Source organism: Vulpes lagopus, chromosome 11, assembly GCF_018345385.1.
Source record: "Vulpes lagopus strain Blue_001 chromosome 11, ASM1834538v1, whole genome shotgun sequence".
NCBI classification, from domain to species: domain Eukaryota; kingdom Metazoa; phylum Chordata; class Mammalia; order Carnivora; family Canidae; genus Vulpes; species Vulpes lagopus.
The window spans coordinates 63,837,861-63,853,338 of NC_054834.1; the positions used below are offsets into that span (position 1 = coordinate 63,837,861).

The 15,478-nt window shown below is 38.4% G+C and overlaps 1 protein-coding gene across 1 annotated transcript; it reads right to left on the reverse strand.

Moving 5' to 3' along the window:
• Positions 1–9,088: 9,088 nt before the first annotated feature.
• Positions 9,089–10,036, reverse strand: LOC121471998 (olfactory receptor 8J2-like). The gene has a single exon (XM_041722949.1). It carries the CDS (start codon positions 10,034–10,036, stop codon positions 9,089–9,091), a length of 948 nt encoding a protein of 315 aa, XP_041578883.1.
• Between the last annotated feature and the right edge of the window lie 5,442 nt (positions 10,037–15,478).

A 15,478-nucleotide genomic window follows, 5' to 3' on the forward strand; every position in this document is an offset into this window, starting at 1 on the left:
GGGAAGTTTTTGTCTAGAATACCAGTATAAATGTAGAAATAAGAGCAAATAGAAGTGAAGTCCCTTATCACTTTCAAATAACATACTAATAGTAGTAAACATATATCATTAATCCAAACAACCTAGTTATGAAAAGAGATGATTAATATATATGATGTAAAGTACTGAGTCTGGTGTTGTGACTGTGCTTGTATCTGTCATTTAAAAGGAAGAGAGGCATCAAAAACCATCACTCTAGTTAATTTAGTAATCAATATAATCAGTGCCATCTATTCACCTTAAATGAAGACTGTCTTTTTTGTACTCCTGTGTGATTACTAGCATGGCTGCTGTCAGAAGAATTTATGAGCATCTCCTCTCCTTGAGACACTCCCCTGGGAACTTGAATGCAATTCTTGGTTATTCCCAAAGCATGTGAGAGCAGGAAATGATGCCATGGGTCTTTGCTAATTATTCAGAGTAACTTTGATTTCCCTATTGAGGAAATGTTTTTGAAGAATTTATTTTTTTATTTATTTAGAAAGAGAGAGAAGGAGCAAAGAGGGGGAGAGGCAGAGGGAGAAGCAGACTTCCCTATGAACAGGGGGCCCCATGAAAGGTTCCATCCCAGGACCTTGCAATCACAACTTGAGCCAAAGGCAGACACTTAACAACTGAACACCCAAGTGCCCATTTTTTTTTGTTTGTTTGTTTGTTTTTGTTTTTGTTTTTAAGATTTTACTTATTTATTCATTTATGAGAGACACAGAGACACAGGCAGAGGGAGAAGCAGGCTCCACGCAGGGAGCCCGATGTGGGACTCGATCCAGGATCTCCAGGATCACACCCTAGGCTGAAGGCAGCCCTAAGCGGCTGAGCCACCCAGGCTGCCCCCTGTTTTTTTATATATACAATTCACCTTATTCCCTTGGTTGTTACTTTTATTGTATTCACTTGACTATCTAGATTTGAATAGTTTTCCTCAGACATATGCTTTAATCATCTATAAATTACATAAACATTCAGCATTTTCCACAATGGCTTCTTCCATGTTTCACATTTGAAGATAAAGACAAAACTATTTATATATGACCTATAGTATGTTGTAAAGTTCTGTAGATATCTGTGAAATCCATCTGGTCCAGTGTATCATTTAAAGCTCTCGTTTCTTTGGAGATATTGTGCTTAGAAGACCTATCCAGGGTAGAAAGAGCTAGATTGAAGTCACCAAGTATAAGTGTATTATTATCAAGGTATTTCTTGAGTTTGGTTATTAATTGGTTTAAATATTTGGCAGCTGCCACATTCGGGGCATATATATTGAGGATTGTTAAGTCCTCTTGTTGGATAGATCCTTTGAGTATGAGATAGTGTCCCTCTTCATCTCTCACTATAGTCTTCGGGGTAAATTTTAATTTATCTGATATAAGGATGGCAACCCCTGCTTTCTTTTGAGGACCATTTGAATGGTAAATGGTTCTCCAACCTTTTATTTTCAGGTTGTAGGTGTCCTTCTGTCTAAAATGAGTCTCTTGTAGACAGCAAATAGATGGGTCCTGCTTTTTTATCCAGTCTGAAACCCTGCGCCTTTTGATGGGGTCATTAAGCCCGTTCACATTCAGAGTTACTATTGATAGATATGAGTTTAGTGTCATCATATCTATTCAGTCCTTGTTTTTGTGGATTGTTCCACTGAACTTCTTCTTAAAGGGGAATTTTAAGAGTCCCCCTTAAAATTTCTTGCAGAGCTGGTTTGGAGGTTACATATTCTTTCAGTTCCTGCCTGTCTTGGAAGCTCTTTATCTCTCCTTCCATTTTGAATGAAAGCCTTGCGGGGTAAAGTATTCTTGGTTGCATGTTCTTTTCATTTAGGACCCTGAATATATCCTGCCAGCCCTTTCTGGCCTGCCAGGTCTCTGTGGAGAGGTCTGCTGTTACCCTAATATTCCTCCCCATAAAAGTCAGGGACTTTTTTTCTCTTGCTGCTTTAAGGATCTTCTCCTTATCTTTGGAATTTGCAAGCTTCACTATTAAATGTCGAGGTGTTGAACGGTTTTTGTTGATTTTAGGGGGGGATCTCTCTATTTCCTGGATCTGAATGCCTGTTTCCCTTCCCAGATTCGGAAAGTTTTCAGCTAGGATTTGTTCAAATACATATTCTGGCCCTCTGTCCCTTTCCGCGCCCTCGGGAACCCCAATTAAACGTAGGTTTTTCTTCCTCAGGCTATCATTTATTTCCCTTAATCTATCCTCATGGTCTTTTAATTGCCTGTCTCTTTTTTCCTCAGTTTCCCTCTTTGCCATCAACTTGTCTTCTATGTCACTCACTCGTTCTTCCACCTCGTCAAGCCTCGTCGTTAGGACTTCTAGCTTAGATTGCATCTCATTTAATTGATTTTTAATTTCTGCCTGATTAGATCTAAATTCTGCAGTCATGAAGTCTCTTGAGTCCTTTATGGTTTTTTCTAGAGCCACCAGTAGCTGTAAAATAGTGCTTCTGAATTGGCTTTCTGACATTGAATTGTAATCCATATTTTGTAACTCTGTGGGAGAGTGGGCTGTTTCTGATTCTTTTTTTTGAGGGGTTTTCCTTCTAGTCATTTTGCTCAGTGCAGAGTGGCCAAAAACAAGTTGTATTGGGAAAAGGAGAAAAAGAGAGAGAAGGAACGAAAAGAGAAAAAGAAAAAAGAGAAAGAAGAAAAAAATAGGGGAAAAAGAGAAGAAAAAGAAAGAAAAAGAAAGAAAGGAGAAAAAAGAAAAAAGGGGGGGTGGGGGAAGCAATCAGAAATCAAGAAGAAAGAGAGAAAAAAAAGCACAAAACAAAACAAAACAAAAAAAAAAAAACAAAAACAAAAACAAAAAAACAAAAAACAAAAAAAAACCACGGGGGAGTATCTTCCGATTCTGTGTAGTTTAAGTCCCTTGACTTCCCTTGGAACTGGTCCGTCTCGCTGGTCTTCTGGGGGAGGGGCCTGCTGTGCTGATTCTCAGGTGTTGGCACTTGGGGGAGCTGCTCTGCCCCTGCCTGGTGCAGGGCTCGGTGGGGGTTGTTGACCCCGTGAGGCCCCGGGAGGAAGCCACAGTGGCGGGGGCAGCTCTGGGACCCTGGATCCAGCCCCCGCAGTAGCTCCGGGGCTCTCCTTCTGCAGGGCCTGGGGGCTCCGGGGCGGGGCCGCTGATCTGCTCAGTTCCAGGCAGGAGCGTCCTTGCTGTCCTGGGCCCTCCCGGCCTCTGCCTGTCCCGGGGGAGGCCGGATCCTGGGCTGTGTCCGGCGCCCTGTGCTCCGGGGCCTGCGCTGTTGGATTCGCGCTCCCGGCGGTGCAGCCCCCTCCGCGGAGCCGCCGCCCGAGCCGCCGCCGCTGAGCTGTTCCCGGAGCCGCGCAGCCCCCTCTGCGCGGAGCTTCTTCCTCTGCGCGAGCCGCCGCCGCTGAGCTGTTCCCGGAGCCGCGCAGCCCCCTCCGCGGAGCCGCCGCCCGAGCCCCTCCGAGCTGCTCCGGGTCCCGCCGAGCGCTGCAGCCCTTAGGGAGCTCGGCGCATCTCCCCGGGCTGCAGTTCCTCTGTTACTGTCCCAGGGAGCCCGAGGGCGTCCCCGCCTTTCTGGGGATCCTGCTCCAATTCCCGGGGAGCCCCTTTCCGCGGGGAAGGTCGGTGCAGCTCCTGCTCCTCCGGGACGGGGCTCTCCTGCCCTGGGGACACTCGCCCCGGCCTCAGCCCGGCTCCTCGCGGGGCCCCTCCCCCTTGGAGGCCTTTTGTTTCTTTATTTCTTTTTCCCCGTCTTCCTACCTTGATAGAAGCGCGAACTCTTCTCACTGTAGCGTTCCAGCTGGTCTCTCTTTAAATCTCAGGCCGAACTCGTAGGTTTTCAGGATGATTGGATGGTTTTCTAGGTAATTTGCTGAGGACAGGTGACCTGGAGACCCTACTCCTCCGCCATCTTGCCCCTCCCCCCCTATATGACCTATAGTATGTTAAAAGTTTAGAAGGAATAAAAATTATGAATATATGTGTGAAGTTATTTATGTTTGGTTTTGTAACCTAAGGGACTAAACTTGGTTAATGACACATAATTCTACATCCCGTGTGCATTCTCATTCTAATTCCTATCCCTGCATCAGTTTTCTTTCCCTACATCGGTATCTCCTCCACATAAGTTGATATATGTTCTTAAAAAGAAATTCAAATTCATGGAATGTCTAAGTGGTTCAATCAGTTAAGTGTCTGACTTTTAGTTTTAGCTCAGGTCACGATCTCAGGGTCCTGAGATCGAGCCTTGCATTGGGTTCTGGGCTCAATGTGGAGTCTGCTTCTCCCTCTCCCTCTGCCCCTCCTCCTGCTCACACACACTCTCTCTCTCAAACTCAACATTAAATAAATAAATCTTTTTTAGAAAAGAAATGCAGCTTTATAAATGTATATTTTAAAGAGCACACACAGGTTATATAGCTTATTTTGATACTTCAAGCTTCTCATTCAGCTATGTTTTTGAATTTCGTTCATTTTCTACATATACACCAATATTTTACTGGTCTCTGTTTAATGAAATGGCCACAATCTGATTCTACCCCCATTTACTATCGATTTGCTCTAATACTAAGATGCAGTTAGTTATCAACTTTCGACTTCTACATGTATGACCACGATGAACAATTTTGTGTGTGTGGTCCCCCACTGACCCATAAAGGAACATGTCTGAAATATCTCCTGAGGTTCTCTTTTGGGATAAAGAGAGCGTATTTAATTTACTTAAATAAGGATGGATCTATTCCAAGATTTATTTTTATTCATATACACTCCACCATCAGTACACAGCATTTCATACTGTGGACATTGAACTTATTAATATGTACCACTTGAACAAATGGTAAAGGTTGCAGCAAATAATTCAATCAGATTTAACTTTATAGAGCTCAAATTGTTTTACTTGATTTAATACATTATTTTTTTTAAAAGACCCAAATATTTGTTAAGATTTGAAATGGAAAGGTGCACTATAATCCACGTCAACAGCAAAGTTAAGAAATTGTAACAGAGACACATACACATTAATTTTAATATAATGTTACCATTTGAATGCCTATCACAATGATAATGCTGATAAAGTAGCTGTTAAAATGACAAAAACACACCTCATAGAGATACGGGATGGCAACCTCCAAATCATGTTTCTTCCTCTGGGCACCTGGCTGGTTGACTTCTCATCCTCCTGGCAGGTGTGCAGAAGTAGCTGAACTGTAACCTGACTCATCTGTGGTGACACAGCCCCTCCTATGTGCAGTCATTCTTCACTCCTGCTGTGCACTGATCCTAAGAAACCCCTCCAGTTCCCAAAGCATGAAATGCAGATAGAATGCTGAAAATTGTGAGAGAGGAACTAAAGAGAGAAGTGATTACAGTATGAGATGCCATAGCTGTATAAGGAAGTGTTAGTTTGCACCTATATTGACAATTCGTTGATCTCAAGGCAATATTTTAAGCATTCATATTTTATCATGAAAGTTTTTACTTATATATTTCATAAGAGTTTTAAATTGATATAATAGAATCTTCAGAGTCCATGTCTTATATTAATCACTTTATGATTGTGTGGATATTAATAATCTTTATCATTCAGTAATCTATTATTTTTTTTGAAATACAAATATTAGTGTTTTTAAAAATCATTACTTACCTCTTGTGATGACTATAGCTCAAATTATTTTGTGGCTTGATAGAAGAAGTAGATATTTTGATATTTACATTTTAAGCTAACCCAAAGTCACGGACATTTTGTGAGATGAGGTAAGAGTTTGTTATCAAAGCTGTTTTGTCATAAGAAGTCCCCAACCTAGATAATGGTTGTTGCTTGTGGAAGTACCTTTATGGGATATCTGAGTGGCTCAGCGGTTGAGTGTCTGCCTTTGACTCTGGGTGTGATCCCAGTTTGGGGATCAAGTCCTACATCCAACTCCCTGTGAGGAGCCTGCTTCTCCCTCTGCCTATGTCTCTGCCTCTCTTTGTGTCTCTAATAAATAAATAAATAAATAAATAAATAAATAAATAAATAAATATTTTTTTAAAGTACCTTTTATATTGAAAGAGTCAAACCAATTCTGGACAGGTGCATAAAATAGAGAGTGGCAATTAGTGGCATAATTTATGAAAAGGTCTTAAGCTTTACAAGTAATAGTTATGTTTAATACAAGGAAAAATATACTACAGACTTTAAATGAGGCACAGATAGAAAAGGAGGGAGAGAGAGAATGAGTAGGAGAAGGAACCAGTATTAGGTTAAGAACCAATATATATGAGGAATATAAGAAGGATAATGGAGAATTATTCTGTGGTATAGTAGTTAAGTTTCTCTAAGTATGAGGAGACATGACCTATCACAGAAATCTCTATATTGTCTCCTGTCACCCATATCTGCAGTAATTTCTACTTTGTTTTTGAATTGTTTCCTTGAAAGAAATTTTTTCTTTCCATGGAGATGGCTTGTGGAAATAGCCATTTGGAAAACAAAGATGATAGATGTCACTCATGACATGGAGATATCTGGTGAAGCCTTATGGAATTGCAGGAAGATGGCATTAGCTGCTCAAACCAAACTTATCTAGACCTTAAGGGACAAGAAAATCTCCGTTGGAAGCCTTACAATTCCTCTGTTTAACTTTTTTAAAAGAATGTATTTATTTACTTATTTATTTGAGAAAGAGAGAGAGAGAGAGAGATTGCATGCATGAACCAGGGGAGGGACAGACAGAGAGGGAGAGACTCTCAAGCTGACTTCATGCTGAGCACTGAGTCTGCATCAGCAGGACTCCATCACAGGACCCTGGGCTGAAATCAAGAGTCTGAAGTATAACCGATTCAGTCACCCAGATGCCCCCCTTAATTTAAATTTTGAATTAAAACAAAATCAGGATTATGTGAATTTCTGTTATCTTTTAGATTATTGATATAGTGGAAAACATTTAATACTAGACATTTTTTGGGACATAAATAAAATATTGGGACTTATTATCATGGTGCTTTGAAACAAAATGAGCTGCTGTGAAAATAGTCCTTCAGTAAGTTTTTGGGTCAAAATTTATGAGATGGATTTACTATGCTGAATTTGAGAAACTTGGATGGTTTTTCTTATTTTTGTGGTCTTGAAAGAATTCAGTGAGTGCCACCCAAGGTTTACACGCTTGGAATGCTTTTTGCATAGAACATCCCTATATACGGAGTAGGGTCAAAACTAACATTTCTTTGGCAGCTGCAGGAAGGGCTCTGTGATGTTGTTTGAAGTGTGTCCTAACTCTCACAGGTGCTGTCAGACCTTGTTTTGGGACTATGTCTTGCATCTTCCCTCTCCCCTCACCACTAGGGGGATTTTGTTGTCACTGTCTGGACACAAATGCCATGGAACCTGCAGAGCAATTAGGTAGGGGTAAGCTGGAAATACAGGTGACTTAGCATCTCACAGGATGTGAGCTTTGACCAATTGGAGATCAATGTTGCCACATAAATTATTTTCCCTACCTTACTTTAAGGAAAAGTGGTACTGGGCTGATGTGCCTGCCTGGTTGGTTGAATGTGTGGATTCGTCATTTCTGATAAATGTGTACATGTGATATGTGAGTGTGTGTGCGCGCATGTGTGCTTATATTTTGGAACCTTTGAACTGAATGCTTTTGGCTAATCATTCAAAGAGAACTTTGTGTATAGTTTGTTTAGTAGCTAATTATTATTAAAAGGTAAAAAGTGTAAGATTTTGAGAGACTATCCCATTGAGTACTAGTGAATGAGGCATGCAAGATTTTAGATTGCCCAGTTTCATAAAATATATACATATAGATATTTGAATCAGAAAATGGTTCCCTTATCCTACCAAAGATGCCCAGAACCAAGAATATGGTGCCTTTCATGGAAAAAGATTTTCAGATGGGATTAAGGTAAGGAACTCCAGATGGGGAGAGTCTCCTGGATTATATAGGCAAGACCAATGTAATCCCAAGAAGGAAAGGGAGGTGAGAAAAGTAAGAGTCAGAGGAGATGTGGCAGTGCAAGTAGAGGTCAGAGTTATGGGATCACCGTTTGGAAGAGGATGCCAAGTAAGGGATGAAGGCTGCCTCTACAAACTGGAAGAGGAAGAGAAACAGATTCTTCCGTGGCAGTCCAAGAAGGAACACAGCCTGCTGACATCTTGATTTTAGCCTCATGAGACTTATTTTGAACTTCTGACCTCCAGAACTGTGAATGATAAGTTTCTGTGTTTCAAGTTACTGAGTCAGTGGCAATTTGTTATCATAGCACTGGGAAACTAATACAGGTGAAAATATAATTATTTTTACAAAATACATATATTTAAACCAAGTTAAAAGGTGGAAAACACTACCATTTTTATTCTTGACTTTAATCCATTTAATAAAATACATAGGATTGGTAGAAGTACAAGTGTGAGTTTAGCCTTGTTGCTCCAATTCTGTTCACCGAACTATACTTAAAAAAATGGATTTGTAAAATAAATAAATAAATAAATAAATAAATAAATAAATAAATAAATAAATGGATTTGTGCTAAGAAATATGTTTTCCCAATCGTACATATGTAGGCTGGTGTAGACAAATATAGCCCCTAAGGAAAATCAGACAGGAAAACAAAATAAATGATCTATATTATACACTTTTATATTTATAAAGAATAAAAGTTAAACATCTTAAAGGCTAATGCTACCAAGATATTGCCAAATTTATCTGTGGAGACCAAGAATCTCCACCATACAGTGTGACTCTTCTGTTTTCAACTAGCTATTTTGCTTATTTACAACTAATATTGGAATTAGCTAATGAAACTGAGTACCACAGTTCCTGTATTTACACTATTTCTGACTTACCTGAAAAGATCATAAATCTAATTTATTTCCAGGCATTGCCTTACCTCGAATGCCATGCCCCATACCACTTAGTAGATATTATATTTAGTAGTATTTTGCATGCACAGAATGACCAGGTTACAATAGCAAGCGTTAAGATTTTCTCATTGAAATCCATTGCATACTTAAATATCTATACCTCTGCATTTAACAGAGATTAATTTTTCAGGAGCAAATAAAACTCTTAAATGAAGACAATTGTAATTTTTAAATTTACATTAATTTGAAAGACTGGCAAGGGTTCTTTAGGAATCTCTTGAATGCATCCTTCACATCCTTGTTCCTTAGGCTGTAAATGAGGGGATTCAGCATCGGTATCACCAGAGTGTAGAAGACAGAGGCCATTTTATCAGTATCTAATGAGTGGTTGGTCCTTGGTTGCAAATACATGAAGAGAATGGTCCCATAGAACACAGTGACAGCCATCATGTGGGAGGCACAGGTGGAAAAGGCTTTTCGTCGTCCCTCTGAGGAACGTATCCTCAAAATGGCAAGGACAATGTGGAAATAGGAGGTTAGAACAATAATCATGGAGAAAAACAAATTGGTCCCGGCAGAGGTAAACACCGCTGTTTCTGGAATGTAGGTATCAGAACAGGACAATGCCAACAAAGGGACAGTATCACAGTAAAAATGGTTGATGACATTGGAAGAGCAGTATGACACAGAGAACACACAGCAGGAGACGGTCAGTGCTGTGGTCAGACTGTAGAGGTATGTGAGAGACACCAGCAGAAGGCAGATCTGCGGAGATACCACCACCATGTAGAGCAGGGGGTTGCAAATAGCCACGTAGCGGTCGTAGGCCATTGCAGCCAGCATGAAAATCTCCCCCACAATAAAAACTAAGAAGCCCCCCAGCTGGGCTGCACATCCATAGTAGGATATGGTTTTCTTTGAAACCAAGAAGTTGACCAGCATCTTAGGGGCAATGACAGTAGAATCGCCAAGATTGATGATAGCCAAGTGCCTGAGGAAGAAGTACATGGGCGTTTGAAGCTGCGAGTCAACACTGGTGAGGGTGATGATGCCCAGATTCCCTGCCACGGTGAGCCCATAGATCACCAGGAAAACAAAGAAGAGTGGCATCTGGAGGTCTGGGCGGTCTGAGACTCCCCTGAGAATGAACTCAGTCAGGTGAGTCAGATTCCCTGAGGCCATTTAATTTGTTCTTCTCATCTTTTAATGGAGAAAATGGAAGGAGGTTAATAGATGGTCAAGTTAATTTTTTCTGGTTCATGTTGGATAGTAGACTTTCTTTTAAATGGGACAATTTTTGTTCACATGTGGAAGTGTCAGAATTTAATTGTATTTCTCATAATCTTTTGCAAAATTCAGAAATAGAAACTTTCTAGAGACCAATTTTAGGTTGTTAGAACTGTTGTGCCAAGCTCTTCATTTTTCAACTGTTTTAGATATAATCTATATAACTTGAGTATCTATTAATCTATTATATTACATGTAGTGGTGTTTATTTACATATATTGGCATACTAATTATACTATACATGAATATGTATTGACATATGTACCTGTCTCTGTGTCTGCTTCCAGTGATAAGGTAGCTGTGTAACAGAAGTTGATGAGCCAGAGGGACTTCCAGTAACTTTGCCTTTTCCTTGGCTGCCTCTGGCTTTTCCTTTAGCCCATACCTTGTCATCATCCTGGGGAATTTTGTATTTCTGTGGGAAAAATACTTTGAGTATGCTGGGTTTTTCCTTGTCAGTTTTGCCACACCTCAATAACCTTCTGATTCAGCTGCCCACCACCAGACCACACCTCAGTAATCTTCCTTCTTAGTGTTATTCAGAAATGGATTTATTTAAAGGAACACAATTCTTTAGCCAAATACACTACTCCTTTCTGTCACTCTGCTCTCTATCTGCTCAGATGCTTTTCTATTATCATGGTCCGGCAGCCCTCTCTCTTTTTCCATCTTCCCATAGCCCTTTCCCTTAAATTCTTTAAAACCTGTTTTGAAGTTTTAAAAAGTATTACTTTTTAAAGTAATAAAGTTTGATTTGCTCAAGTGTGATTACTTTGTTTTCCTTGTACAGAGAAATGAATATAGAAAAATGCTAACATTATCCATTATGTGCTGTACTCTATGCCCAGAATAATGCAGGTTATTTCGAAATAATAATGTCGTTATTTTCCAGAGTGTCCTAGAAGACATATGGAATTATTTCTATGTCTGATAGGACAGTTGAGGCTCAATGAGATTAAATCATGGAAAAAATCTGTCTGTAACATTGTTTAATGTTATGGTTTTATGGTTTTGCTTAATATGTTTTGTTTGCTTGTCTGATTTGAATCCATAAATCTCCTTCTACATGCAGTTCATAGCCAGGATGAGTACTAAGTGAAATTATTGGGTTTACCTACCTGTCCCAGAGATCTGTTGATACTCACTGCAAAGGTTCTGCAGGAGGCACGCTGAAGAGGTTTACAAGTGTCTGATGTCCCTGAAGGCCCACATGCTGAAATAAGCTTCTTTATGGGTTAAGTCCCTACACAGGAAAACAGGAATTCCCAGAGAAAATTTCTTATTCCCCAGGGAAAGAAGCCAACTGTTGAAGTCTCCACACAATTACACTCACAGAGTGAAAATGTCAAGAGAGCCTAGGGATGTGCTTAGCTGATTCTACTGAGTATCAATCATGTGCAATGATTCCAACCTCTGTGTGTTTTTCTTTTGAATTGTCCTCCTATAATGGTTGAGAGGTGTGGCTGCTGGCCCTGGACTGGAGAAAATCCAACACTTAGAAAGCACACCATTCTGGCCCCAATGTTCCATTTTAATATGAATACTGGGAATAGAACTGAAAGTAAAGCTTCCATATTCATGTCAAAAACAAACCCTTGTGTATCTGTCATGAAATACAGATGGCATACACCATAAATTCAAAATGTTCACGGTTTTAAGAAAACTAAAAGTCAGTTATTTTAGAGCCTTTTAGAAGGCACCCATCATATGCCTGGTCCTATTGCTGTTTTTTAATTAAGATTGTGTGATTGAGAGTATATTTTTCATAATCTTGTGATCTTTCCTCATGCATGTATAAATCTTATAATTAAATTTTTTTTCTTATAATTAAATATTGATAACAATTTTATTTTATTTCTTGTGTGGTATTTTCTAGTCTGTAAACTTTATAAGAGTAAAGGATATATCTAAATAGTTGTCCTTTGTAGTAATAACTTCTGAAATACCCAGGAAAGAGTAGGCATTCAAAAATATTTGCTGAAAAAAAAATATTTGCTGACTTAATGTAGGAATGAATGATGGAGTTAAGAACAAGTGAGTATAATATCTATCTTTACATTTTGAAATAAAATATGAGTTTAGTCTTCAGCTCTATCATTTATCTTTACTATGGTTTTAAGTTTGATAAAGAAGTATTGACCACTTATTCTCTAGAATATTCACTACTTTAGAGCAGGACGCACTGTTCCTTCTTCATCTTGGTGTTCCTAATATCAAACTAGGGTGTGGCACATTCTGGGCTTTATGTTTTGAAGTAACAAAGTGTGGGTCATAAAGAAGAAATACTAAGATTTTTATACACCTTATGTTACCCGTGAAAATGAATTGAAATCCTTGAGGTCCTTTTGAGATTCCACAATTCCACAGGAAGTTTGTATTGTTGCTTCCTCTGTAATATCATTTGTAGATTGTCTGTATGTGGCTAAAGTTCACCTGTACCCTGTTTAATCAATAGGACTTTATTCCCTGATGAGCTCTGCTGACTTCCCTATCTATTTAGCATTCCAAAAATATAAAATTAAAAAAAATAAAAGTATTACTTTTACAGTTTCCATTCTTATTGATGCTTTATATAAGAGTTTGATCTCACATTTAAAGCTTATTGTTTATTGCACAGGACGTATTGTCCATTTCTGAGGTTGTGAGTATGACACAAAATAAACTTACTTTGATTAAGCATATAAATTGTAAGACACAACAGTACCATCCCAGATGACAAAACTACACTTTTCAAAGTATTTGTAAGAAACACACACATGTCACCTACATATACATACACACACAAGATATGTGCAGAAAATGATATTACGACACTGTAATATTTCCGTGCTCTACCTGAAAGAATAGTTCTCTCTTACATTATTCATCATTTTAAATTGTAAATTAATTACATATAGGCTGAATATGCATTAATCCATTTTCCCCATTCCCTCTACCTCATGTAGTTAATAGTTATATATGACCTTTTTGGTTTTTCCAAATCTATTTGTTGATTTTTATTGTGATAAGAAACATATCATGAGATCAATACCCTTGACCAATATTTAAGTATATAATACAGTAATGATGATTATAGCACAATATTTTATAACAAATCTCTACGACTCAATCATCTTGCAGAAGTGAAGCTTCCTACCAATTGAATAGCAATTGACTTTAATGGACACATTAGCCAGTTTTGGTTTTGTTTTGTTTTTTTAGAAAGAAGGGTAAGAGAGAGACGGAAAGAAATATTTATTTTCCCCCCAGATTATTTATTTATTTATTTACTCATGAGAGACACAGAGAGAGGCAACATAGGCAGAAGGAGAAGCAGGATCCTGCAGCGAGCACAAAGCAGGACTCAATCCCAGGACCCCAGGATCACAACCTGAGCCAAGGCAGACACTAACACTGAGCTACCCAGGCGTCCCACAGTCCCACATTAGCCACATTAGCTATTTGATTGACTTTCACCATAGCCACTCTCAGGTGAGACCCATAGGTGGGAAAAGCCTTGTGTCTACCCTCTGGTGAGTTCAACCTATGATGGCTAGCAGGATCACCAGGTAAGACACAGAACTACGAGAAGGAAAAAAATCCAATTAAAAACTGAGAAAATAAAAAAATCATCAATTCAATTTTATGCATATTTGAGCAGAGCAAAGATAACAAGGGGAGACTGTCATAGTATAAATGACTGATGATATTGTGGCCACAGAAGCATATGTATTTTTTTTTTGTCTGGCCTTTGTCAGGTGATGTGTTGTTATAGGTAGTTCTAGATTGCTCATTCTCATGTCTGTGGACAGATCCATTTTATGAATACATCACAAATTAGTTATTCATTGTGCTCTGATAAAATGTTAGAATTGGTCTCAATTTGTAGTTTTATGACTAGGGATATAAATATTCCATTTCATCTGATTTTGGTGAGCATGACTTACTTTTTCACATCGTTGGGTTATAAAAAATTAAATTTGGATTTTTGTAATGTATTCATGAAAGAGAATTATTTACACATTATAAAAAATATTGCCCTGATACACAGACACATTTCCTGAAAATGGTAGTTAAAAACAGCTACTCCCACAGCCTTCATATCCACACTACTATTTAATCGAGATCAGTTTAATCTTGGGTGTATTTCTATTTGGGTATATCCTTCATACTGAAATTTTTGAGTAGTAAGATATACATATCATCATTAATAAATACTACCTGATGAGTTTGCAGTTTTTATATTGATGTGCATTCCTATTAGCAGTGCAAATACTTATGGTTGCTTAATATCCTTGTCTACATTCAGTATTTTCCATCATTTTCTTTTTTGCCCGTGAAAATGTGCATGGCATCATTGTGGTTTTAGTTTGTATTATTCTAATGTGGAATGCAATTTAAAGCCTTATATTTCTTTAATGGCAATTTAGATATTTTCTTTGAAATATTATTGTTAATAATATCATTTGTCACCTTTGTATTGTATTTCATGTAAATTCTTTATGGATTTGTAAGAGGTACATTTATGTTTGGAATATGAGTCCCTTCTCAGCTCTTTGTCTGATTCTGTAGGTATGATAAAGGTATCCTCTTCCACTATGAGAGATTATTTTTATCATAATTAATTTTTTTAAGATTTTATTTATTTATTCATGAGAGACAGAGAAAGAGGCTGAGGCATAGGCAGAAGGAGAAGCAGGTTCCAAGTGGGGAGCCCAATGTGGGACTCGATCCCAGGGCCCCAGGATCACAAGCTGAGCCAAAGGGAGATTTTCAACCACTGAGCCACCCAGGTACCCTTCACATTATTAATTTTAGCCAACAGAATTTCTTAAGATAGTTCAATTGATCATTTTAAATCTTAGATAGCTATTGGTTTTTGTGTCCTATTTAAAATGATGTACATATTTAATATCACAATTATGTCCTACTATGTTTCCTTTTAAATGCTGTTTGCATTTCACAATTAGATCTTTAAACCAAGTAGAAGTGAGTCTCCATAGGGTCTGGTTACAAGTCCAGATTCTTTTTCTCTCCCCCCCCCCAAATAAACATACAAATTACTTAATAGCATCTATTGAAAAGATCATTCTTTCTCATTTAGAAAACAGGGATGAATCTATCACAAGTTAGGTCACAATCTATGTGTGGATCTGTTTCTAACGTTGCTCTTGTATTCCATTAATCAATTAGTCTGATTTCTGGAAAAGATTTTATTTCTTTCTTTTATTGAAGTATAGTTGACACACAATGTCACATTCTTTTCAGAAATCCAACACAGTTAATGAACATGTTTATACATTCTGTTGTACTCACTGCAAGTGTAGTTACCACCTGTCACCATGTTGTGCTATTACA

Coding starts and splice junctions, on each gene's coding strand:
- LOC121471998 (XM_041722949.1), bottom strand. CDS start 10,036: ATGGCCTCAGGGAATCTGACTCACCTGACTGAGTTCATTCTCAGGGGA.